The sequence below is a fragment of the Daphnia pulicaria genome, chromosome 6 (genome assembly GCF_021234035.1).
Source record: "Daphnia pulicaria isolate SC F1-1A chromosome 6, SC_F0-13Bv2, whole genome shotgun sequence".
NCBI lineage: Eukaryota > Metazoa > Arthropoda > Branchiopoda > Diplostraca > Daphniidae > Daphnia > Daphnia pulicaria.
The window spans coordinates 20,791,447-20,815,364 of record NC_060918.1 but is presented as its reverse complement, the minus strand read 5'-3'; the positions used below and the strand labels follow the sequence as shown (position 1 = coordinate 20,815,364).

Genomic DNA, 23,918 nt, shown 5'->3' with positions numbered 1-23,918 from the left:
CTAAAATATTACTTAAGCAAAGAAACATGTATACTAAACTGAACCATACACTATAAAACCTATCGACGCCTAACGAGTTGAATGTTTGATAGCAAAAAATCCACCTATAGAATAGAACTTTAGCAAATAATATTACCGAATGAGCATGTCTTGTCAACGGACGTGTGGCCCAATGGATAAGGTGCCTGCCTACGGAGCAGGAGATTCCAGATTCGATCCCTGGCACGTTCAACTTCTTGATAGAAAATTCGGTCACTCGGCGTCGATATCTATTTTACGAGAAGAAGCGCAAGTGGATTTCTTAAGAAAAGAGTACAGGGGATCACTAGAAAATCGGCATATCCAGCAAGTTTGAGAGCAAAGCTACGAGGCCTATGACGTTATTTTACTTATCAACCCACATTACAGGAAAAAATAAAACTTACTGATCATTTTCGAATATTCCAAAACGCGTACGCAAACGCGCGACAAAACACGAACCAGGTTAAAGTGTTTCACAATATGTTGTACCCCTTCAACGTCTTCGTTAAACATAAATTTTGTGCCATAAGATATAGATCTATGTGAATGTTGGTCTAGATGTTTGGCTGCATTACAAAAGCTGTGAGTCGTTATTTGTCGACTTTTAGATAATATTTTGAGTGTCGGTAAACTCGTCAACTATTGAGAAACAATGAATCATTCTGAATCATTTGGCCATTTGGGCATGTTCCAACTATCGCAATTGACGGTTGTCAAGAGAAACAGGACGAGAAACATTACGGCTATCTTTTAGGATATGACCTACGACATTGTGCAAAGAAAGCTATTGACTCAAAAACCATTTACTCATTGAAAGCAAGCTATTTAAATATTTGAAAATTTTGACTGAAATTCTCTGGACACTTTATTGGCCAGTCGAAAATCTAACTACACTGTAGCTGCCAGGGTCCAGGATAAGAATAAAATTTAAAGACTTTTTCAGTGGTCGGCCCCATGGATAAGGCGCCTGCCTACGGAGCAGGAGATTCCAGGTTCGATCCCTGGCACGGTCATTTAACCATCTTAAAGATAATTTGGATTGAATTACTATCGCACATTTATTATTCAGAACATTACAATGTATTTTCTAGAAAAAAAAGACACATTAACTAGCTCAACTTATTATTAGTGTATTTCTAATGATATTTTTTTTTTACATAATAACCGTGGATGAACTTGATTAAACCATGAACACACAGCTATAATAGACAAACCGAAGGAAAAACAAATTTTATTCCAAACCTATATAGAATTTTCTAGAGTAGCCAGGAGATGATCACGAGAAACAGCATTTTCTAGCGCTTCCATTTTCCCTAATAGCAATAAAAATCCAGAAGGAAAGTAAAAATTTTAGTCTGACGTCAATTGTAAAATGTTCGGTTTACCCATAATTGCGCGCCTTCCATTGGGGCGATTGCGGTCATGGCGCTGCGTGATGAAATCCATTGGTGTTCAAAGTAGCGGCAATCAATGATACATTCATCAAACGTTTTAATTTCCTCTGTCAGTTTAATCGTGTCGTATTTGATTTCAGAGCGATAAGGGCCTAATATATGAAGCTCAGCTACTTTTGGGCTGAAAGAATAAACGAAGGAAGAATAGAGAAATGTATAGACCATGTGATACACCACCATTGCACCCTGAAATCTCCTTGTTCGCCGCTGAATTTCTCTCCGTCTCCACGATCCTTTTTCCCATCGTCCCCCGTTACGTCGTCTGCACCCCCCACCGTTGCCAGATTTTACCCCTCTTTTTTACCTTTGGCGCCGGTGCGCCACAGTCCCGGCCAGCGCCAGCGATGGCGCGGTTGTTATTAGCTTGCTTTGATTCAAAGTTAAATTAAGGATGCCCAGGACGGCTGCTTCGGCCATCGAAGGAATTCGGTCGAATAAGGCAAACAGCCAAACACTTCCGAAAGCTGTTGATGAATCGGATACACAACACCCTCTTTTCAGTTGACGCAATATTTATAAGACCTGAACGTGTTTCGTGTCGTTAAGAATCGAGACCAGAAGTGGGTTCACCACACATGAATATGGGATTAAAGGCATCAGTAGTGCAACTGTCAAAACCATGGCCGTCAAAATGGCTCGCTCCCAAATAAATGTTGCCGCAATGGAATCACTCGTCAGTGAATGGAGAATTCTCATTCATCTGGGATATCGCATCTAAATGTAGTAAACTTGCTGGGAGCCTGCACTAGAAGATAAGAATGGCAAACCACCAAAATGTTATCCATGTTAAACGAGATTTGAATGCACTTTACAGGTGAGCTTTTGATGATTGTCGAAGATTACTGCCGATACGGAAACCAGCATAGTAGAGTACTTGTCGAAACACCGAAACAGCTTCAATATTATGATCGACGATTTAGGAAACATGAAAACCGATAGTGTGTCACGAAGGCCAGTAGGCCTAATCAAGCGGGACTTAGGACGAAACTCCTTCGAAAATACAACACGGGTTCACTCATCAGCCGGGCAATCGTCAAGTGCCGAGTGAGCAAGAATCTTGTCTCTTCTTGTGCGCACAAAGGAACCCACGACCGGTCATCAAAGTGCAACTGCTAAACGACGATCTGAAAGTTGATTTGGGATTCGAGTATTCGACGGAAGCAATAGGGATGTGAGTGAAGCTACTTCAGTAATAAGTATCGGCGACGAACGCAAGCCCCTTACAGCCGCCAAGGGGCAACTGGAATCTGCCGTGGAGTTACCGTTGGTCCGACTGTTGCTAAACGACCAAATAAAATCACGAAATTAATATGAACACTGCCGTTTAATTGTGCATGGGTGGGAAGGCGGCTGCTACGAATGCGACTGACGAGTCGGAAAACACAAGTAATTTCGTCGTGACAGAGTCTGAAAATGACAATCGGTGGGCGGAAACGATAATCCGGTCTATCCATCAGCCTTATTCCCCTTTACTAGCAGGTCTGCTGGTAAAGGGTAGTCCCACCCGCGAGCGATTGTAAAGATATTGCACACGATATTAATTGGTAGATCGAAGTTGGTTGCATACAAATGCTTACGGAAGTCGACACGTATATCAGAGGAGCGAGTTAGCGGCTATTAACAGTCACGGGGTAAAAATTGGTTATCGATTTAAGCAGATTCAGTCTATGTTTGAGTTCGAACCGATAAAGGTGTCCGAGTTCCACATTGTTTCATTGCGTTTGAGATCGAAATTTTAATCATGGTTAAGGTGGTCGAGTTCGACATAAATCGCGTTCGATGTTTCGAGTTCGAAAAAACGAAAATAACGTTCGAGTTCAACACAATATTGCGAATAAGTTCAACATAATAGTGTGTAGATACGAGGAGCTACGGTGTAGCCGTTTCGGATGAGTCCGAAATGGTGTTCGACCGTATTCGAGTTCGACATAACATTGAATTCGAGTTATTCGAGTTCGACAAACAAAATTGCTTTCAAGTTTGTTAAAACAAATTTGGTTAATAACGTTCAAATTCAACATAAAAATTTCGAACGAATCTGTACGTTATTGTTTAAATGCAACATTATAATATTGGGTTCGAAAAAGGTTCAAGTGAAGAGTTCGGCGATTAACTGTTTCGAAAAAGTGATGATCTCGGTTCAGTTCTGATGTATCGTTCGAGTTCGACAGAAAAATTGCGTTCGAGGTGTTCGAATTCGATGTGAAACTGCGTTCGACGAGTATTCGAAGTAGTCGTGTTTGAGTTCGACATAAAATTGAGTTCAAGCTCGAAGTAAAATTGCGTTCGAGTTTGAAAGAAAAAATGACATTTTAAACACCAAATTGTATTTAACTGGTTTGAGTTCGACGTGTTCGAAGTAAAATTGCGTTCGAGTTTGAAAGAAAACATTACATTTTAGACACCAAATTGTATTTAACTGGTTTGAGTTCGTCGTGTTCGAAGTAAAATTGCGTTCGAGTTTGAAAGAAAACATGACATTTTAGACACCAAATTGTATTTCACTGGTTCGACATAAAATAAATCGGTTGTTTGATTTACTCTTCAACTCCTTTTGGAACTTTAAGCCGAAAACAACATTTGTGGACATCATTTTCCAGCCATTTAAAGACGTCGTAATTGATTTCCGATTTGTAACCCTTTGATGACAGAAAATATAATTAAATTGAAGGCAAAAATGAAGTGAATGTTTCACCTTTTGTCGTGGAATAAAGACTAGAGAACGGAATGGATATTTGTAATCATTGATGAATTCATCAGAGAAGTAATTTTCAGTCTGATACGCTTCCTCGTATTTGACAATATCCAAATCAAATACAGTCCCCTCCATAAGTATGGGATCACCCCGCGCCGTTCCATAAGGCGGCGTGTATTTTTCAAGTGGGTTTTTCGGTTGGCAAAAATCGAAAAAATGACATAAATTCACCAAACTTGGGATTTATGTCATTTTACGTCTATTCTATTGTCTGAATTTTTTTCAGATTTTTTCCCTAATTTTTTATGCCTAGAAAAGTGGCGCACAAAGTATCGGATCACTCCGACGCCGTCCGTGTTGTCTTATGGCGCAAATGGGCTTTTCATATTGCTTTTTATATATTTAATTTTCTAGAAAGAATTTTTATTTTCAAACCGTGTATACAATACCCTTTCATAAATTTACTTTCAGTTTTTCATGATGATATGAATTTTTTTCGAATTTTCCCAGATTTATTCGTTTCCCGAGTTTCTGAAATAAGAGACTGCAGAAGACTTCATTTACGGTTTACCACCTCTATCAGCTGGCGTAGGCCGGAAAATTAGTGTCGTTTCTATACGCCCCTTAAGTGAAAAAGGAAGCAAAGCGCCAGTGGTGTATAGAAACGACACTAATTTTCCGGCCTACGCCAGACGATAGGTTGCAAACCCTAAATGAACTCTTCTGTAGTCTCTTATTTTAGCAACTCGGGAAATTAATAAATCTGGGAAAATTCGGAAGAGGTTCCGATCATAATGGAAATCTTACAGTTAATTTATATAAGGGAAATGTAAAAAGGGTTTGAATATAAAAATTCCTTCTTAAAAATTAAATACATAAAAAGCAATATGAAAAGCCCATTTGCGCCATAAGACAACACGGACGGCGTCGGAGTGATCCGATACTTTATGCGCCACTTTTCTAGGCATAAAAAATTAGGGAAAAAATCTGAAAAAAATTCAGACAATAGAATAGACGTAAAATGACATAAATCCCAAGTTTAATGAATTTATGTCATTTTTTCGATTTTTGCCAACCGAAAAACCCATATGAAAAATACACGCCGCCTTATGGAACTGCGCGGGGTGATCCCATACTTATGGAGGGGACTGTACTTCCTTCTCTTTCACGCAAACATGCGTCCTTGATATCATGATCTCATCCTATCAGCATCAAAATCAAAACGTAATCAAGAACCTAAGTTACAAACAATTTAATATTGCTTACCCTGACAAAGGCAAGTCGTTCAAGGATATTGAGACCAGTCAGGTCTTTTCCGTTGCATCTAATTGCGTCCAGAATTACAAATGTCAATTTCCTGGTAGCCTCTTTTCCATTACAACTGGCATCATCAATTGATTTTTCGCTTGTAATTATTCCATCGAGAACAGTGTCTGTTATTGGTCTCCCGTCAGACGTTTCTATCTTAATGGCGTGATCTTCGTCGACACGAAAAATGTGTTGCGTCATATTCTCCAGGAAATTATCCCCGGAATGATCAATGTAAATCATGAATCGCGGTCCGGATGGTTTGGGTCCCACCACATAAGGCCCCGATGCAAGCCGGTTGACGTTTTTCATAGACAAGGAGACGGACCACATTGCAGGGAAAATATTCGTCGGTCCTTTGGTGAATCTTCCCAAAAGCACTTGAATGTCACGAACCAGGTCAAAATCAGTCACCAGATGTACCCCCTCAACGTCTTCGTTATCCAACAATTTGGTGCCAGGATTGATGCGAGTGAATGTAGGCTTATTAGACCTACATGCTTTGCTGCATTCAAAAAGTTGTGAGTCATTATTTGTTAGTGTTTTAACTATCGACTTAACTACATTATTCAAACACATTCTAGTCATTAGCAAATATCGTTTAAAACCATCTCAATATAACAATGCCAGCATGCATTATCTTTTTGGAGCTCGAGTTTAGTGTCACAGTTTCACAAAGAAAGCTGCCTCACACCGATGTTCACTTTAGGCTGTTCTAATATCTTATAATATATCAACTACGTATCAAACTGAAATTTAATTTACTAAGCACTTTATTGGCCAGTCGATAACTTTTACATTATCCCGTATAAAATAATAAAAAGAATCCTTGTTTTCAATCAAAACTCACTTTTGTGATGACTGATGACCTCTTTCACTCCCATAACGAGAGAAATTGACTCGAGTGGGATTCTCAGCTGATCTGCTTCTCCAATCCATCTTCGAAAATGCTTGTCAGTTGTCACCAACGGGACGACTCAACTCAAACTGCCGTCACTCTCACACAACGAATTTTGATACGCCTTCCATCTGTAAGCGTAATAAATACCCTCCGGATAATATGTCGACGATCAAGTGGCGACAACGATCATGCTCTCTAATAAGAAAGGCCTTATAGCGATGGAGCCGAGGGCCAGGCAAAAACAAAATGTGTCGAGTTATTGCACCCGAAAGGCAAAAACGCCCATGTTTTGACGGCTTTTTGAGCTCGATACATTTTTGTATATGAAATGCATCCAATTACAAACAAAGAATTTTAGCGGTAGAAGTTACCCCATTAAGAAAATACTGGCGGCGGTCTCGTTGTTTTCCAAGACTCCCTCCTCCACACGCATCTTGGATCATGGACTGCTTGGATACAATTTTAGCATTTTCCATCACGTGTACGAACTGTCGAGCTCCATTCGTCATAGGTCATCCCGAAAAATATGATGCCAGTAGAATTTTTTTAAAAAAGTGTTTCAGGAATAATCAATCGTATCATCAATGATCAACCAAGCCAAGGAACTGAGCTGTGGAGTGTGGATGACTGTTTATCAAGAATAGAACATTTCTGCCGGGACATATGTGGTTGCCATATTTGCATAGTGGTCGGTGTTCGGTTGCTAGACACAATTTAACAAATCACAAGTGCATAATGCATCGATTACTATTTCTCCAAACAGTTATGTATTATCAAACTATCCTACCAATAAATCAACCTGAAAATATTACATTTTCAGGACGTGTGGCCCAATGGATAAGGCGCCTGCCTACGGAGCAGGAGATTCCAGGTTCGATCCCTGGCACGTTCATACGAATTGTGGAAAATGTAAGCTTAAGAATCTAAACGAATCCTTAATGGGTTCCATAGGATTGAATAATAAAACAGAAATACAAGAAATAAAAGTATTCGAAATAAAATCCCAGTTTAGAGCAAAGCGTATTTTTCTTTTCTAACTTTTAATTTACTAATAAGAACGTTTTATCTTGTTTCACACGTTGATGTGGATCCGTCGTGGATGGAACTCTGTGCTTGAAATTAATATAGTCGTATACATATTGCTAAACAACCTGGCAATAAACAACATTTTCCAGATTTGTTAGAGGATCACGAGATGGAAAAATTAAGAAAAAAAAAGGATGAATGTGTTCCACAGTCCATAGAGCCCATCGAGTTTAAAGTTTCATTCCCAAAAATTCATCCCTCGGATCCGGAGAAATTAGGTATGGAAATTTTTGAAGGACAAAAATTAAGTGGAATACAGGACGTGTGGCCCAATGGATAAGGCGCCTGCCTACGGAGCAGGAGATTCCAGGTTCGATCCCTGGCACGTTCATACGAATTGTGGAAAATGTAAGCTTAAGAATCTAAACGAATCGTTTATGGGTTCCATAGGATTGAATAATTAAACAGAAATACAAGAAATAAAAGTATTCGAAATAACATCCCAGTTAAGAGCAAAACGTATTTTCTTTTCTAACTTTTAATTTAGTAATAAGAACGTTTTATCTTGTTTCACACGTTGATGTGGATCCGTCGTGGATGGAACTCTGTGCCTCAAATTAATATAGTCGTATACATATTGCTAAACAACCTGGCAATCAAACAACGTTTTCCAGATTTGTTAGAGGATCACGAGATGGAAAAATTAAAAACAAAAAAGGATGAATGTGTTCCACAGTCCATAGAACCCATCGAGTTTAAAGTTTCATTCCCAAAAATTCATCCCTTGGATCCGGAGAAATTAGGTATGGAAATTTTTAAGGACAAAACTTAAGTAGATTACAGGACGTGTGGCTCAATGGATAAGGCGCCTGCCTACGGAGCAGGAGATTCCAGGTTCGATCCCTGGCACGTTCATACGAATTGTGGCAAATGTAAGCGAAAGAATCTAAACGAATCGTTTATGGGTTCCATAGGATTGAATAATTAAACAGAAATACAAGAAATAAAAGTATTCGAAATAACATCCCAGTTAAGAGCAAAACGTATTTTCTTTTCTAACTTTTAATTTAGTAATAAGAACGTTTAATCTTGTTTCACATGTTGATGTGGATCCGTCGTGGATGGAACTCTGTGCTTGAAATTAATATAGTCGTATACATATTGCTAAACAATACCTGGCAATCAAACAACGTTTTCCAGATTTGTTAGAGGATAACCAGATGGAAAAATTAAGAACAAAAAAGGATGAATGTGTTCCACAGTCCATAGAGCCCATCGAGTTTAAAGTTTCATTCCCAAAAATTCATCCCTCGGATCCGGAGAAATTAGGTATGGAAATTTTTAAGGACAAAAATTAAGTGGATTACAGGACGTGTGGCCCAATGGATAAGGCGCCTGTCTACGGAGCAGGAGATTCCAGGTTCGATCCCTGGCACGTTCATACGAATTGTGGAAAATGTAAGTTTAAGAATCTAAACGAATCGTTTATGGGTTCCATAGGATTGAATAATTAAACAGAAATACAAGAAATAAAAGTATTCGAAATAACATCCCAGTTAAGAGCAAAACGTATTTTCTTTTCTAACTTTTAATTTAGTAATAAGAACGTTTTATCTTGTTTCACACGTTGATGTGGATCCGTCGTGGATGGAACTCTGTGCCTCAAATTAATATAGTCGTATACATATTGCTAAACAACCTGGCAATCAAACAACGTTTTCCAGATTTGTTAGAGGATCACGAGATGGAAAAATTAAAAACAAAAAAGGATGAATGTGTTCCACAGTCCATAGACCCCATCGAGTTTAAAGTTTCATTCCCAAAAATTCATCCCTCGGATCCGGAGAAATTAGGTATGGAAATTTTTAAGGACAAAACTTAAGTAGATTACAGGACGTGTGGCTCAATGGATAAGGCGCCTGCCTACGGAGCAGGAGATTCCAGGTTCGATCCCTGGCACGTTCATACGAATTGTGGCAAATGTAAGCTTAAGAATCTAAACGAATCGTTAATGGGTTCCATAGGATTGAATAATTAAACAGAAATACAAGAAATAAAAGTATTCGAAATAACATCCCAGTTAAGAGCAAAACGTATTTTCTTTTCTAACTTTTAATTTAGTAATAAGAACGTTTTATCTTGTTTCACACGTTGATGTGGATCCGTCGTGGATGGAACTCTGTGCCTCAAATTAATATAGTCGTATACATATTGCTAAACAACCTGGCAATCAAACAACGTTTTCCAGATTTGTTAGAGGATCACGAGATGGAAAAATTAAAAACAAAAAAGGATGAATGTGTTCCACAGTCCATAGAACCCATCGAGTTTAAAGTTTCATTCCCAAAAATTCATCCCTTGGATCCGGAGAAATTAGGTATGGAAATTTTTAAGGACAAAACTTAAGTAGATTACAGGACGTGTGGCTCAATGGATAAGGCGCCTGCCTACGGAGCAGGAGATTCCAGGTTCGATCCCTGGCACGTTCATACGAATTGTGGCAAATGTAAGCGAAAGAATCTAAACGAATCGTTTATGGGTTCCATAGGATTGAATAATTAAACAGAAATACAAGAAATAAAAGTATTCGAAATAACATCCCAGTTAAGAGCAAAACGTATTTTCTTTTCTAACTTTTAATTTAGTAATAAGAACGTTTAATCTTGTTTCACATGTTGATGTGGATCCGTCGTGGATGGAACTCTGTGCTTGAAATTAATATAGTCGTATACATATTGCTAAACAATACCTGGCAATCAAACAACGTTTTCCAGATTTGTTAGAGGATAACCAGATGGAAAAATTAAGAACAAAAAAGGATGAATGTGTTCCACAGTCCATAGAGCCCATCGAGTTTAAAGTTTCATTCCCAAAAATTCATCCCTCGGATCCGGAGAAATTAGGTATGGAAATTTTTAAGGACAAAAATTAAGTGGATTACAGGACGTGTGGCCCAATGGATAAGGCGCCTGCCTACGGAGCAGGAGATTCCAAGTTCGATCCCTGGCACGTTCATACGAATTGTGGAAAATGTAAGCTTAAGAATCTAAACGAATCGTTTATGGGTTCCATAGGATTGAATAATTAAACAGAAATACAAGAAATAAAAGTATTCGAAATAACATCCCAGTTAAGAGCAAAACGTATTTTCTTTTCTAACTTTTAATTTAGTAATAAGAACGTTTTATCTTGTTTCACACGTTGATGTGGATCCGTCGTGGATGGAACTCTGTGCCTCAAATTAATATAGTCGTATACATATTGCTAAACAACCTGGCAATCAAACAACGTTTTCCAGATTTGTTAGAGGATCACGAGATGGAAAAATTAAAAACAAAAAAGGATGAATGTGTTCCACAGTCCATAGACCCCATCGAGTTTAAAGTTTCATTCCCAAAAATTCATCCCTCGGATCCGGAGAAATTAGGTATGGAAATTTTTAAGGACAAAACTTAAGTAGATTACAGGACGTGTGGCTCAATGGATAAGGCGCCTGCCTACGGAGCAGGAGATTCCAGGTTCGATCTCTGGCACGTTCATACGAATTGTGGAAAATGTAAGCTTAAGAATCTAAACGAATCGTCTATGGGTCCCATAGGATTAAATAATTAAACAGAAATACAAGAAATAAAAGTATTCGAAATAAAATCCCAGTTAAGAGCAAAGCGTATTTTTTTTCTAACTTATAATTTAGTAATAAGAACGTTTTTATCTTGTTTCACACGTTGATGTGGATCCGTCGTGGATGGAACTCTGTGCTTGAAAATAATATAGTCGTATACATATTGCTAAACAACCTGGCAATCAAACAACACCCTGGTAGCACACTTACATCCATCGTCTATCATATAGATGTCTTAATGTCTAAATCAAATCTGATCTATCTACAACCTAAATTGAATATCACATGGATACTCAATTTACTACGGCCTTATGCTATCTTCGTATAGATGTCTTATAGATCTACGTTTCTCATACGATCACGGACATCAATTTGTGTCTAGAAATTAGACGTTTAACAGACAGACGTAACATGACGTCTGTGAGATGTCCAAATTATCTGTCCACAGGATAGATGAGGAAGACAAGGACTTTAAATTTTCATAATTTTAACTGCTAGTATTAATTTAGATCCGTTGAACCAAATACAGTTGAAAGGAAATATAGAGTGGTATAGTGGGTAGAGCACTGGAGTACCACCACACAGAACGTGGTTACGCGCCCATCGAGGAACGTTTCTTTTTTATTTTTTGCTTAAATTTAAGTTTTTTGAAGACGGCTGTAAGCCGTACCCATTTGGATGTCTTAAAGCGCGACATAAGTATAGACATAGGCAATCCTATGGACGTCGAGTTAAGATATCTCAATCGGCTGAAAAGATGGGCGACGTATATCCTATAGATAGAGGCGTGCTACCAGGGCATTTTCCAGATTTGTTAGAGGATCACGAGATGGAAAAATTAAGAACAAAAAAGGATGAATGTGTTCCACAGTCGATAGAGCCCATCGAGTTTAAAGTTTCATTCCCAAAAATTCATCCCTCGGATCCGGAGAAATTAGGTATGGAAATTTTTAAGGACAAAAATTAAGTGGATTACAGGACGTGTGGCCCAATGGATAAGGCGCCTGCCTACGGAGCAGGAGATTCCAGGTTCGATCCCTGGCACGTTCATACGAATTGTGGAAAATGTAAGCTTAAGAATCTAAACGAATCGTTAATGGGTTCCATAGGATTGAATAATTAAACAGAAATACAAGAAATAAAAGTATTCGAAATAACATCCCAGTTAAGAGCAAAACGTATTTTCTTTTCTAACTTTTAATTTAGTAATAAGAACGTTTTATCTTGTTTCACACGTTGATGTGGATCCGTCGTGGATGGAACTCTGTGCCTCAAATTAATATAGTCGTATACATATTGCTAAACAACCTGGCAATCAAACAACGTTTTCCAGATTTGTTAGAGGATCACGAGATGGAAAAATTAAAAACAAAAAAGGATGAATGTGTTCCACAGTCCATAGACCCCATCGAGTTTAAAGTTTCATTCCCAAAAATTCATCCCTTGGATCCGGAGAAATTAGGTATGGAAATTTTTAAGGACAAAACTTAAGTAGATTACAGGACGTGTGGCTCAATGTATAAGGCGCCTGCCTACGGAGCAGGAGATTCCAGGTTCGATCCCTGGCACGTTCATACGAATTGTGGCAAATGTAAGCGAAAGAATCTAAACGAATCGTTTATGGGTTCCATAGGATTGAATAATTAAACAGAAATACAAGAAATAAAAGTATTCGAAATAACATCCCAGTTAAGAGCAAAACGTATTTTCTTTTCTAACTTTTAATTTAGTAATAAGAACGTTTAATCTTGTTTCACATGTTGATGTGGATCCGTCGTGGATGGAACTCTGTGCTTGAAATTAATATAGTCGTATACATATTGCTAAACAATACCTGGCAATCAAACAACGTTTTCCAGATTTGTTAGAGGATAACCAGATGGAAAAATTAAGAACAAAAAAGGATGAATGTGTTCCACAGTCCATAGAGCCCATCGAGTTTAAAGTTTCATTCCCAAAAATTCATCCCTCGGATCCGGAGAAATTAGGTATGGAAATTTTTAAGGACAAAAATTAAGTGGATTACAGGACGTGTGGCCCAATGGATAAGGCGCCTGCCTACGGAGCAGGAGATTCCAGGTTCGATCCCTGGCACGTTCATACGAATTGTGGAAAATGTAAGCTTAAGAATCTAAACGAATCGTTTATGGGTTCCATAGGATTGAATAATTAAACAGAAATACAAGAAATAAAAGTATTCGAAATAACATCCCAGTTAAGAGCAAAACGTATTTTCTTTTCTAACTTTTAATTTAGTAATAAGAACGTTTTATCTTGTTTCACACGTTGATGTGGATCCGTCGTGGATGGAACTCTGTGCCTCAAATTAATATAGTCGTATACATATTGCTAAACAACCTGGCAATCAAACAACGTTTTCCAGATTTGTTAGAGGATCACGAGATGGAAAAATTAAAAACAAAAAAGGATGAATGTGTTCCACAGTCCATAGACCCCATCGAGTTTAAAGTTTCATTCCCAAAAATTCATCCCTCGGATCCGGAGAAATTAGGTATGGAAATTTTTAAGGACAAAACTTAAGTAGATTACAGGACGTGTGGCTCAATGGATAAGGCGCCTGCCTACGGAGCAGGAGATTCCAGGTTCGATCTCTGGCACGTTCATACGAATTGTGGAAAATGTAAGCTTAAGAATCTAAACGAATCGTCTATGGGTCCCATAGGATTAAATAATTAAACAGAAATACAAGAAATAAAAGTATTCGAAATAAAATCCCAGTTAAGAGCAAAGCGTATTTTTTTTCTAACTTATAATTTAGTAATAAGAACGTTTTTATCTTGTTTCACACGTTGATGTGGATCCGTCGTGGATGGAACTCTGTGCTTGAAAATAATATAGTCGTATACATATTGCTAAACAACCTGGCAATCAAACAACACCCTGGTAGCACACTTACATCCATCGTCTATCATATAGATGTCTTAATGTCTAAATCAAATCTGATCTATCTACAACCTAAATTGAATATCACATGGATACTCAATTTACTACGGCCTTATGCTATCTTCGTATAGATGTCTTATAGATCTACGTTTCTCATACGATCACGGACATCAATTTGTGTCTAGAAATTAGACGTTTAACAGACAGACGTAACATGACGTCTGTGAGATGTCCAAATTATCTGTCCACAGGATAGATGAGGAAGACAAGGACTTTAAATTTTCATAATTTTAACTGCTAGTATTAATTTAGATCCGTTGAACCAAATACAGTTGAAAGGAAATATAGAGTGGTATAGTGGGTAGAGCACTGGAGTACCACCACACAGAACGTGGTTACGCGCCCATCGAGGAACGTTTCTTTTTTATTTTTTGCTTAAATTTAAGTTTTTTGAAGACGGCTGTAAGCCGTACCCATTTGGATGTCTTAAAGCGCGACATAAGTATAGACATAGGCAATCCTATGGACGTCGAGTTAAGATATCTCAATCGGCTGAAAAGATGGGCGACGTATATCCTATAGATAGAGGCGTGCTACCAGGGCATTTTCCAGATTTGTTAGAGGATCACGAGATGGAAAAATTAAGAACAAAAAAGGATGAATGTGTTCCACAGTCGATAGAGCCCATCGAGTTTAAAGTTTCATTCCCAAAAATTCATCCCTCGGATCCGGAGAAATTAGGTATGGAAATTTTTAAGGACAAAAATTAAGTGGATTACAGGACGTGTGGCCCAATGGATAAGGCGCCTGCCTACGGAGCAGGAGATTCCAGGTTCGATCCCTGGCACGTTCATACGAATTGTGGAAAATGTAAGCTTAAGAATCTAAACGAATCGTTAATGGGTTCCATAGGATTGAATAATTAAACAGAAATACAAGAAATAAAAGTATTCGAAATAACATCCCAGTTAAGAGCAAAACGTATTTTCTTTTCTAACTTTTAATTTAGTAATAAGAACGTTTTATCTTGTTTCACACGTTGATGTGGATCCGTCGTGGATGGAACTCTGTGCCTCAAATTAATATAGTCGTATACATATTGCTAAACAACCTGGCAATCAAACAACGTTTTCCAGATTTGTTAGAGGATCACGAGATGGAAAAATTAAAAACAAAAAAGGATGAATGTGTTCCACAGTCCATAGACCCCATCGAGTTTAAAGTTTCATTCCCAAAAATTCATCCCTTGGATCCGGAGAAATTAGGTATGGAAATTTTTAAGGACAAAAATTAAGTAGATTACAGGACGTGTGGCTCAATGGATAAGGCGCCTGCCTACGGAGCAGGAGATTCCAGGTTGGATCCCTGGCACGTTCATACGAATTGTGGAAAATGTAAGCTTAAGAATCTAAACGAATCGTTTATGGGATCCATAGGATTGAATAGTTAAACAGAAATACAAGAAATAAAAGTATTCGAAATAATATCCCAGTTAAGAGCAAAACGTATTTTCTTTTCTTACTTTTAATTTAGTAATAAGAACGTTTTATCTTGTTTCACACGTTGATGTGGATCCGTCGTGGATGGAACTCTGTGCTTGAAATTAATATAGTCGTATACATATTGCTAAACAATACCTGGCAATCAAACAACGTTTTCCAGATTTGTTAGAGGATCACGAGATGGAAAAATTAAGAACAAAAAAGGATGAATGTGTTCCACAGTCCATAGAGCCCATCGAGCTTAAAGTTTCATTCCCAAAAATCATCCCTCGGATCCGGAGAAATTAGGTATGGAAATTTTTAAGGACAAAAATTAAGTGGATTGCAGGACGTGTGGCCCAATGGATAAGGCGCCTGCCTACGGAGCAGGAGATTCCAGGTTCGATCCCTGGCACGTTCATACGAATTGTGGAAAATGTAAGCTTAAGAATCTAAACGAATCGTTAATGGGTTCCATAGGATTGAATAATTAAACAGAAATACAAGAAATAAAAGTATTCTAAATAAAATCCCAATTAAGAGAAAAGCGTATTTTTCTTTTCTAACTTTTAATTTAGTAATAAGAACGTTTTATCTTGTTTCACACGTTGATGTGGATCCGTCGTGGATGGAACTCTGTGCTTAAAATTAATATAGTCGTATACATATTGCTAAACAACCTGGCAATCAAACAACGTTTTCCAGATTTGTTAGAGGATCACGAGATGGAAAAATTAAGAACAAAAAAGGATGAATGTGTTCCACAGTCCATAGAGCCCATCGAGTTTAAAGTTTCATTCCCAAAAATTCATCCCTCGGATCCGGAGAAATTAGGTATGGAAATTTTTAAGGACAAAAATTAAGTGGATTACAGGACGTGTGGCCCAATGGATAAGGCGCCTGCCTACGGAGCAGGAGATTCCAGGTTCGATCCCTGGCACGTTCATACGAATTGTGGAAAATGTAAGCTAAAGAATCTAAACGAATCGTTTATGGGTTCCATAGGATTGAATAATTAAACAGAAATACAAGAAATAAAAGTATTCGAAATAACATCCCAGTTAAGAGCAAAACGTATTTTCTTTTCTAACTTTTAATTTAGTAATAAGAACGTTTTATCTTGTTTCACACGTTGATGTGGATCCGTCGTGGATGGAACTCTGTGCCTCAAATTAATATAGTCGTATACATATTGCTAAACAACCTGGCAATCAAACAACGTTTTCCAGATTTGTTAGAGGATCACGAGATGGAAAAATTAAAAACAAAAAAGGATGAATGTGTTCCACAGTCCATAGACCCCATCGAGTTTAAAGTTTCATTCCCAAAAATTCATCCCTTGGATCCGGAGAAATTAGGTATGGAAATTTTTAAGGACAAAAATTAAGTAGATTACAGGACGTGTGGCTCAATGGATAAGGCGCCTGCCTACGGAGCAGGAGATTCCAGGTTCGATCCCTGGCACGTTCATACGAATTGTGGCAAATGTAAGCTAAAGAATCTAAACGAATCGTTTATGGGTTCCATAGGTTTGAATAATTAAACAGAAATACAAGAAATAAAAGTATTCGAAATAACATCCCAGTTAAGAGCAAAACGTATTTTGTTTTCTAACTTTTAATTTAGTAATAAGAACGTTTTATCTTGTTTCACACGTTGATGTGGATCCGTCGTGGATGGAACTCTGTGCTTAAAATTAATATAGTCGTATACATATTGCTAAACAACCTGGCAATCAAACAACATTTTCCAGATTTGTTAGAGGATCACGAGATGGAAAATTAAGAACAAAAAAGGATGAATGTGTTCCACAGTCCATAGAGCCCATCGAGTTTAAAGTTTCATTCCCAAAAATTCATCCCTCGGATCCGGAGAAATTAGGTATGGAAATTTTTAAGGACAAAAATTTAGTGGATTACAGGACGTGTGGCCCAATGGATAAGGCGCCTGCCTACGGAGCAGGAGATTCCAGGTTCGATCCCTGGCACGTTCATACGAATTGTGGAAAATGTAAGCTTAAGAATCTAAACGAATCGTTTATGGGTTCCATAGGATTGAATAGTTAAACAGAAATACAAGAAATAAAAGTATTCGAAATAAAATCCCAGTTAAGAGCAAAACATATTTTCTTTTCTTACTTTTAATTTAGTAATAAGAACGTTTTATCTTGTTTCACACGTTGATGTGGATCCGTCGTGGATGGAACTCTGTGCTTGAAATTAATATAGTCGTATACATATTGCTAAACAATACCTGGCAATCAAACAACGTTTTCCAGATTTGTTAGAGGATCACGAGATGGAAAAATTAAGAACAAAAAAGGATGAATGTGTTCCACAGTCCATAGAGCCCATCGAGCTTAAAGTTTCATTCCCAAAAATCATCCCTCGGATCCGGAGAAATTAGGTATGGAAATTTTTAAGGACAAAAATTTAGTGGATTGCAGGACGTGTGGCCCAATGGATAAGGCGCCTGCCTACGGAGCAGGAGATTCCAGGTTCGATCCCTGGCACGTTCATACGAATTGTGGAAAATGTAAGCTTAAGAATCTAAACGAATCCTTAATGGGTTCCATAGGATTGAATAATTAAACAGAAATACAAGAAATAAAAGTATTCTAAATAAAATCCCAATTAAGAGAAAAGCGTATTTTTCTTTTCTAACTTTTAATTTAGTAATAAGAACGTTTTATCTTGTTTCACACGTTGATGTGGATCCGTCGTGGATGGAACTCTGTGCTTAAAATTAATATAGTCGTATACATATTGCTAAACAACCTGGCAATCAAACAACGTTTTCCAGATTTGTTAGAGGATCACGAGATGGAAAAATTAAGAACAAAAAAGGATGAATGTGTTCCACAGTCCATAGAGCCCATCGAGTTTAAAGTTTCATTCCCAAAAATTCATCCCTCGGATCCGGAGAAATTAGGTATGGAAATTTTTAAGGACAAAAATTAAGTGGATCACAGGACGTGTGGCCCAATGGATAAGGCGCCTGCCTACGGAGCAGGAGATTCCAGGTTCGATCCCTGGCACGTTCATACGAATTGTGGAAAATGTAAGCTTAAGAATCTAAACGAATCGTTTATGGGTTCCATAGGATTGAATAATTAAACAGAAATACAAGAAATAAAAGTATTCTAAATAAAATCCAAGTTAAGAGCAAAACGTATTTTCTTTTCTAACTTTTAATTTAGTAATAAGAACGTTTTATCTTGTTTCACACGTTGATGTGGATCCGTCGTGGATGGAACTCTGTGCTTAAAATTAATATAGTCGTATACATATTGCTAAACAACCTGGCAATCAAACAACGTTTTCCAGATTTGTTAGAGGATCACGAGATGGAAAAATTAAGAACAAAAAAGGATGAATGTGTTCCACAGTCCATAGAGCCCATCGAGTTTAAAGTTTCATTCCCAAAAATTCATCCCTCGGATCCGGAGAAATTAGGTATAGAAATTTTTAAGGACAAAAATTAAGTGGATTACAGGACGTGTGGCCCAATGGATAAGGCGCCTGCCTACGGAGCAGGAGATTCCAGGTTGGATCCCTGGCACGTTCATACGAATTGTGGAAAATGTAAGCTTAAGAATCTAAACGAATCGTTTATGGGTTCCATAGGATTGAATAATTAAACAGAAATACAAGAAATAAAAGTATTCGAAATAACATCCCAGTTAAGAGCAAAACGTATTTTCTTTTCTAACTTTTAATTTAGTAATAAGAACGTTTTATCTTGTTTCACACGTTGATGTGGATCCGTCGTGGATGGAACTCTGTGCTTAAAATTAATATAGTCTTATACATATTGCTAAACAACCTGGCAATCAAACAACATTTTCCAGATTTGTTAGAGGATCACGAGATGGAAAAATTAAGAACAAAAAAGGATGAATGTGTTCCACAGTCCATAGAGCCCATCGAGTTTAAAGTTTCATTCCCAAAAATTCATCCCTCGGATCCGGAGAAATTAGGTATGGAAATTTTTAAGGACAAAAATTAAGTGGATTACAGGACGTGTGGCCCAATGGATAAGGCGCCTGCCTACGGAGCAGGAGATTCCAGGTTCGATCCCTGGCACGTTCATACGAATTGTGGAAAATGTAAGCTTAAGAATCTAAACGAATCGTTTATGGGTTCCATAGGATTGAATAATTAAACAGAAATACAAAAAATAAAAGTATTCGAAATAACATTCCAGTTAAGAGCAAAACATATTTTCTTTTCTAACTTTTAATTTAGTAATAAGAACGTTTTATCTTGTTTCACACGTTGATGTGGATCCGTCGTGGATGGAACTCTGTGCTTGAAATTAATATAGTCGTATACATATTGCTAAACAATACCTGGCAATCAAACAACGTTTTCCAGATTTGTTAGAGGATCACGAGATGGAAAAATTAAGAACAAAAAAGGATGAATGTGTTCCACAGTCCATAGAGCCCATCGAGCTTAAAGTTTCATTCCCAAAAATTCATCCCTCGGATCCGGAGAAATTAGGTATGGAAATTTTTAAGGACAAAAATTTAGTGGATTACAGGACGTGTGGCCCAATGGATAAAGCGCCTGCCTACGGAGCAGGAGATTCCAGGTTCGATCCCTGGCACGTTCATACGAATTGTGGAAAATGTAAGCTTAAGAATCTAAACGAATCGTTTATGGGTTCCATAGGATTGAATAATTAAACAGAAATACAAGAAATAAAAGTATTCAAAATAAAATCCCAATTAAGAGAAAAGCGTATTTTTCTTTTCTAACTTTTAATTTAGTAATAAGAACGTTTTATCTTGTTTCACACGTTGATGTGGATCCGTCGTGGATGGAACTCTGTGCTTAAAATTAATATAGTCGTATACATATTGCTAAACAACCTGGCAATCAAACAACGTTTTCCAGATTTGTTAGAGGATCACGAGATGGAAAAATTAAGAACAAAAAAGGATGAATGTGTTCCACAGTCCATAGAGCCCATCGAGTTTAAAGTTTCATTCCCAAAAATTCATCCCTCGGATCCGGAGAAATTAGGTATGGAAATTTTTAAGGACAAAAATTAAGTGGATTACAGGACGTGTGGCCCAATGGATAAGGCGCCTGCCTACGGAGCAGGAGATTCCAGGTTCGATCCCTGGCACGTTCATACGAATTGTGGAAAATGTAAGCTTAAGAATCTAAAGGAATCGTTTATGGGTTCCATAGGATTCAATAATTAAACAGAAATAAGAGAAATAAAAGTATTCGAAATAACATCCCAGTTAAGAGCAAAACGTATTTTCTTTTCTAACTTTTAATTTAGTAATAAGAACGTTTTATCTTGTTTCACACGTTGATGTGGATCCGTCGTGGATGGAACTGTGTGCTTGAAATTAATATAGTCGTATACATATTGCTAAACAATACCTGGCAATCAAACAACGTTTTCCAGATTTGTTAGAGGATCACGAGATGGAAAAATTAAGAACAAAAAAGGATGAATGTGTTCCACAGTCCATAGAGCCCATCGAGCTTAAAGTTTCATTCCCAAAAATTCATCCCTCGGATCCGGAGAAATTAGGTATGGAAATTTTTAAGGACAAAAATTAAGTGGATTATAGGACGTGTGGCCCAATGGATAAGGCGCCTGCCTACGGAGTAGGAGATTCCAGGTTCGATCCCTGGCACGTTCATACGAATTGTGGAAAATGTAAGCTTAAGAATCTAAACGAATCGTTTATGGGTTCCATAGGATTGAATAATTAAACAGAAATACAAGAAATAAAAGTATTCGAAATAACATTCCAGTTAAGAGCAAAACGTATTTTCTTTTCTAACTTTTAATTTAGTAATAAGAACGTTTTATCTTGTTTCACACGTTGATGTGGATCCGTCGTGGATGGAACTCTGTGCTTGAAATTAATATAGTCGTATACATATTGCTAAACAATACCTGGCAATCAAACAACGTTTTCCAGATTTGTTAGAGGATCACGAGATGGAAAAATTAAGAACAAAAAAGGATGAATGTGTTCCACAGTCCATAGAGCCCATCGAGCTTAAAGTTTCATTCCCAAAAATTCATCCCTCGGATCCGGAGAAATTAGGTATGGAAATTTTTAAGGACAAAAATTTAGTGGATTGCAGGACGTGTGGCCCAATGGATAAAGCGCCTGCCTACGGAGCAGGAGATTCCAGGTTCGATCCCTGGCACGTTCATACGAATTGTGGAAAATGTAAGCTTAAGAATCTAAACGAATCGTTTATGGGTTCCATAGGATTGAATAATTAAACAGAAATACAAGAAATAAAAGTATTCGAAATAAAATCCCAATTAAGAGAAAAGCGTATTTTTCTTTTCTAACTTTTAATTTAGTAATAAGAACGTTTTATCTTGTTTCACACGTTGATGTGGATCCGTCGTGGATGGAACTCTGTGCTTAAAATTAATATAGTCGTATACATATTGCTAAACAACCTGGCAATCAAACAACGTTTTCCAGATTTGTTAGAGGATCACGAGATGGAAAAATTAAGAACAAAAAAGGATGAATGTGTTCCACAGTCCATAGAGCCCATCGAGTTTAAAGTTTCATTCCCAAAAATTCATCCCTCGGATCCGGAGAAATTAGGTATGGAAATTTTTAAGGACAAAAATTAAGTGGAATACAGGACGTGTGGCCCAATGGATAAGGCGCCTGCCTACGGAGCAGGAGATTCCAGGTTCGATCCCTGGCACGTTCATACGAATTGTGGAAAATGTAAGCTTAAGAATCTAAAGGAATCGTTTATGGGTTCCATAGGATTGAATAATTAAACAGAAATAAGAGAAATAAAAGTATTCGAAATAACATCCCAGTTAAGAGCAAAACGTATTTTCTTTTCTAACTTTTAATTTAGTAATAAGAACGTTTTATCTTGTTTCACACGTTGATGTGGATCCGTCGTGGATGGAACTCTGTGCTTGAAATTAATATAGTCGTATACATATTGCTAAACAATACCTGGCAATCAAACAACGTTTTCCAGATTTGTTAGAGGATCACGAGATGGAAAAATTAAGAACAAAAAAGGATGAATGTGTTCCACAGTCCATAGAGCCCATCGAGCTTAAAGTTTCATTCCCAAAAATTCATCCCTCGGATCCGGAGAAATTAGGTATGGAAATTTTTAAGGACAAAAATTTAGTGGATTACAGGACGTGTGGCCCAATGGATAAGGCGCCTGCCTACGGAGCAGGAGATTCCAGGTTCGATCCCTGGCACGTTCATACGAATTGTGGAAAATGTAAGCTTAAGAATCTAAACGAATCGTTTATGGGTTCCATAGGATTGAATAATTAAACAGAAATACAAGAAATAAAAGTATTCTAAATAAAATCCCAATTAAGAGAAAGGCGTATTTTTCTTTTCTAACTTTTAATTTAGTAATAAGAACGTTTTATCTTGTTTCACACGTTGATGTGGATCCGTCGTGGATGGAACTCTGTGCTTAAAATTAATATAGTCGTATACATATTGCTAAACAACCTGGCAATCAAACAACGTTTTCCAGATTTGTTAGAGGATCACGAGATGGAAAAATTAAGAACAAAAAAGGATGAATGTGTTCCACAGTCCATAGAGCCCATCGAGTTTAAAGTTTCATTCCCAAAAATTCATCCCTCGGATCCGGAGAAATTAGGTATGGAAATTTTTAAGGACAAAAATTAAGTGGATTACAGGACGTGTGGCCCAATGGATAAGGCGCCTGCCTACGGAGCAGGAGATTCCAGGTTCGATCCCTGGCACGTTCATACGAATTGTGGAAAATGTAAGCTTAAGAATCTAAACGAATCGTTTATGGGTTCCATAGGATTGAATATTTAAACAGAAATACAAGAAATAAAAGTATTCGAAATAACATCCCAGTTAAGAGCAAAACGTATTTTCTTTTCTAACTTTTAATTTAGTAATAAGAACGTTTTATCTTGTTTCACACGTTGATGTGGATCCGTCGTGGATGGAACTCTGTGCTTAAAATTAATATAGTCGTATACATATTGCTAAACAACCTGGCAATCAAACAACGTTTTCCAGATTTGTTAGAGGATCACGAGATGGAAAAATTAAGAACAAAAAAGGATGAATGTGTTCCACAGTCCATAGAGCCCATCGAGTTTAAAGTTTCATTCCCAAAAATTCATCCCTCGGATCCGGAGAAATTAGGTATGGAAATTTTTAAGGACAAAAATTAAGTGGATTACAGGACGTGTGGCCCAATGGATAAGGCGCCTGCCTACGGAGCAGGAGATTCCAGGTTCGATCCCTGGCACGTTCATACGAATTGTGGAAAATGTAAGCTTAAGAATCTAAACGAATCGTTTATGGGTTCCATAGGATTGAATATTTAAACAGAAATACAAGAAATAAAAGTATTCGAAATAACATCCCAGTTAAGAGCAAAACGTATTTTCTTTTCTAACTTTTAATTTAGTAATAAGAACGTTTTATCTTGTTTCACACGTTGATGTGGATCCGTCGTGGATGGAA

General features: G+C 37.5%; 1 protein-coding gene and 31 non-coding genes across 32 annotated transcripts; 31 read left to right on the top strand and 1 right to left on the bottom strand.

Annotated features, from left to right (window-relative positions):
- Positions 1-158: 158 nt before the first annotated feature.
- Trnar-acg lies at positions 159-231 on the top strand. The gene has a single exon. It is a non-coding gene; the product is annotated as a tRNA-Arg (tRNA).
- A 904-nt stretch (positions 232-1,135) lies between these two features.
- On the bottom strand, positions 1,136-6,446 carry LOC124342347 (mRNA-capping enzyme-like). The gene is made up of 7 exons (XM_046795317.1): positions 6,329-6,446; positions 5,437-5,983; positions 5,325-5,372; positions 4,171-4,293; positions 4,017-4,114; positions 1,407-1,596; positions 1,136-1,334 (listed from the first exon to the last, which is right to left on the bottom strand). The coding sequence occupies exons 1-7, from the start codon at positions 6,415-6,417 to the stop codon at positions 1,317-1,319; spliced, it is 1,113 nt and encodes a 370-aa protein (XP_046651273.1). The 5' UTR covers positions 6,418-6,446; the 3' UTR covers positions 1,136-1,316.
- A 752-nt stretch (positions 6,447-7,198) lies between these two features.
- Trnar-acg lies at positions 7,199-7,271 on the top strand. The gene has a single exon. It is a non-coding gene; the product is annotated as a tRNA-Arg (tRNA).
- A 452-nt stretch (positions 7,272-7,723) lies between these two features.
- On the top strand, positions 7,724-7,796 carry Trnar-acg. Its single transcript has one exon. It is a non-coding gene; the product is annotated as a tRNA-Arg (tRNA).
- Positions 7,797-8,247: 451 nt separating this feature from the next.
- Trnar-acg lies at positions 8,248-8,320 on the top strand. The gene has a single exon. It is a non-coding gene; the product is annotated as a tRNA-Arg (tRNA).
- Positions 8,321-8,773: 453 nt separating this feature from the next.
- On the top strand, positions 8,774-8,846 carry Trnar-acg. Its single transcript has one exon. It is a non-coding gene; the product is annotated as a tRNA-Arg (tRNA).
- Positions 8,847-9,297: 451 nt separating this feature from the next.
- Trnar-acg lies at positions 9,298-9,370 on the top strand. Its single transcript has one exon. It is a non-coding gene; the product is annotated as a tRNA-Arg (tRNA).
- Positions 9,371-9,821: 451 nt separating this feature from the next.
- On the top strand, positions 9,822-9,894 carry Trnar-acg. Its single transcript has one exon. It is a non-coding gene; the product is annotated as a tRNA-Arg (tRNA).
- A 453-nt stretch (positions 9,895-10,347) lies between these two features.
- Trnar-acg lies at positions 10,348-10,420 on the top strand. The gene has a single exon. It is a non-coding gene; the product is annotated as a tRNA-Arg (tRNA).
- Positions 10,421-10,871: 451 nt separating this feature from the next.
- On the top strand, positions 10,872-10,944 carry Trnar-acg. The gene has a single exon. It is a non-coding gene; the product is annotated as a tRNA-Arg (tRNA).
- A 1,060-nt stretch (positions 10,945-12,004) lies between these two features.
- Positions 12,005-12,077, top strand: Trnar-acg. Its single transcript has one exon. It is a non-coding gene; the product is annotated as a tRNA-Arg (tRNA).
- Positions 12,078-12,528: 451 nt separating this feature from the next.
- Trnar-acg lies at positions 12,529-12,601 on the top strand. The gene has a single exon. It is a non-coding gene; the product is annotated as a tRNA-Arg (tRNA).
- Positions 12,602-13,054: 453 nt separating this feature from the next.
- Trnar-acg lies at positions 13,055-13,127 on the top strand. The gene has a single exon. It is a non-coding gene; the product is annotated as a tRNA-Arg (tRNA).
- A 451-nt stretch (positions 13,128-13,578) lies between these two features.
- Trnar-acg lies at positions 13,579-13,651 on the top strand. Its single transcript has one exon. It is a non-coding gene; the product is annotated as a tRNA-Arg (tRNA).
- Positions 13,652-14,711: 1,060 nt separating this feature from the next.
- Positions 14,712-14,784, top strand: Trnar-acg. Its single transcript has one exon. It is a non-coding gene; the product is annotated as a tRNA-Arg (tRNA).
- A 451-nt stretch (positions 14,785-15,235) lies between these two features.
- Trnar-acg lies at positions 15,236-15,308 on the top strand. Its single transcript has one exon. It is a non-coding gene; the product is annotated as a tRNA-Arg (tRNA).
- A 452-nt stretch (positions 15,309-15,760) lies between these two features.
- Trnar-acg lies at positions 15,761-15,833 on the top strand. The gene has a single exon. It is a non-coding gene; the product is annotated as a tRNA-Arg (tRNA).
- A 452-nt stretch (positions 15,834-16,285) lies between these two features.
- Trnar-acg lies at positions 16,286-16,358 on the top strand. The gene has a single exon. It is a non-coding gene; the product is annotated as a tRNA-Arg (tRNA).
- A 451-nt stretch (positions 16,359-16,809) lies between these two features.
- Positions 16,810-16,882, top strand: Trnar-acg. Its single transcript has one exon. It is a non-coding gene; the product is annotated as a tRNA-Arg (tRNA).
- Positions 16,883-17,332: 450 nt separating this feature from the next.
- Trnar-acg lies at positions 17,333-17,405 on the top strand. Its single transcript has one exon. It is a non-coding gene; the product is annotated as a tRNA-Arg (tRNA).
- A 452-nt stretch (positions 17,406-17,857) lies between these two features.
- Trnar-acg lies at positions 17,858-17,930 on the top strand. The gene has a single exon. It is a non-coding gene; the product is annotated as a tRNA-Arg (tRNA).
- Positions 17,931-18,382: 452 nt separating this feature from the next.
- On the top strand, positions 18,383-18,455 carry Trnar-acg. The gene has a single exon. It is a non-coding gene; the product is annotated as a tRNA-Arg (tRNA).
- A 451-nt stretch (positions 18,456-18,906) lies between these two features.
- On the top strand, positions 18,907-18,979 carry Trnar-acg. The gene has a single exon. It is a non-coding gene; the product is annotated as a tRNA-Arg (tRNA).
- A 451-nt stretch (positions 18,980-19,430) lies between these two features.
- Positions 19,431-19,503, top strand: Trnar-acg. Its single transcript has one exon. It is a non-coding gene; the product is annotated as a tRNA-Arg (tRNA).
- Positions 19,504-19,956: 453 nt separating this feature from the next.
- On the top strand, positions 19,957-20,029 carry Trnar-acg. Its single transcript has one exon. It is a non-coding gene; the product is annotated as a tRNA-Arg (tRNA).
- Positions 20,030-20,481: 452 nt separating this feature from the next.
- Trnar-acg lies at positions 20,482-20,554 on the top strand. Its single transcript has one exon. It is a non-coding gene; the product is annotated as a tRNA-Arg (tRNA).
- Positions 20,555-21,007: 453 nt separating this feature from the next.
- On the top strand, positions 21,008-21,080 carry Trnar-acg. The gene has a single exon. It is a non-coding gene; the product is annotated as a tRNA-Arg (tRNA).
- Positions 21,081-21,533: 453 nt separating this feature from the next.
- On the top strand, positions 21,534-21,606 carry Trnar-acg. The gene has a single exon. It is a non-coding gene; the product is annotated as a tRNA-Arg (tRNA).
- Positions 21,607-22,058: 452 nt separating this feature from the next.
- On the top strand, positions 22,059-22,131 carry Trnar-acg. The gene has a single exon. It is a non-coding gene; the product is annotated as a tRNA-Arg (tRNA).
- Positions 22,132-22,584: 453 nt separating this feature from the next.
- Positions 22,585-22,657, top strand: Trnar-acg. Its single transcript has one exon. It is a non-coding gene; the product is annotated as a tRNA-Arg (tRNA).
- Positions 22,658-23,109: 452 nt separating this feature from the next.
- On the top strand, positions 23,110-23,182 carry Trnar-acg. Its single transcript has one exon. It is a non-coding gene; the product is annotated as a tRNA-Arg (tRNA).
- Positions 23,183-23,633: 451 nt separating this feature from the next.
- Trnar-acg lies at positions 23,634-23,706 on the top strand. The gene has a single exon. It is a non-coding gene; the product is annotated as a tRNA-Arg (tRNA).
- The last annotated feature ends 212 nt before the right edge of the window (positions 23,707-23,918 follow it).

Bases quoted from the DNA above. Each gene is read 5' to 3' on its own strand.
- LOC124342347 (XM_046795317.1), bottom strand. From the start codon at position 6,417: ATGGATTGGAGAAGCAGATCAGCTGAGAATCCCACTCGAGTCAATTTC. The intron at 5,984-6,328 runs GTGAGTTTTGAT...TTTTGAATGCAG, and splicing joins GGTCATCAGTCATCACAAAA to CAAAGCATGTAGGTCTAATA. The intron at 4,294-5,324 runs GTACAGTCCCCT...ATGGAGGGGACT, and splicing joins TTTGCGTGAAAGAGAAGGAA to GTATTTGATTTGGATATTGT.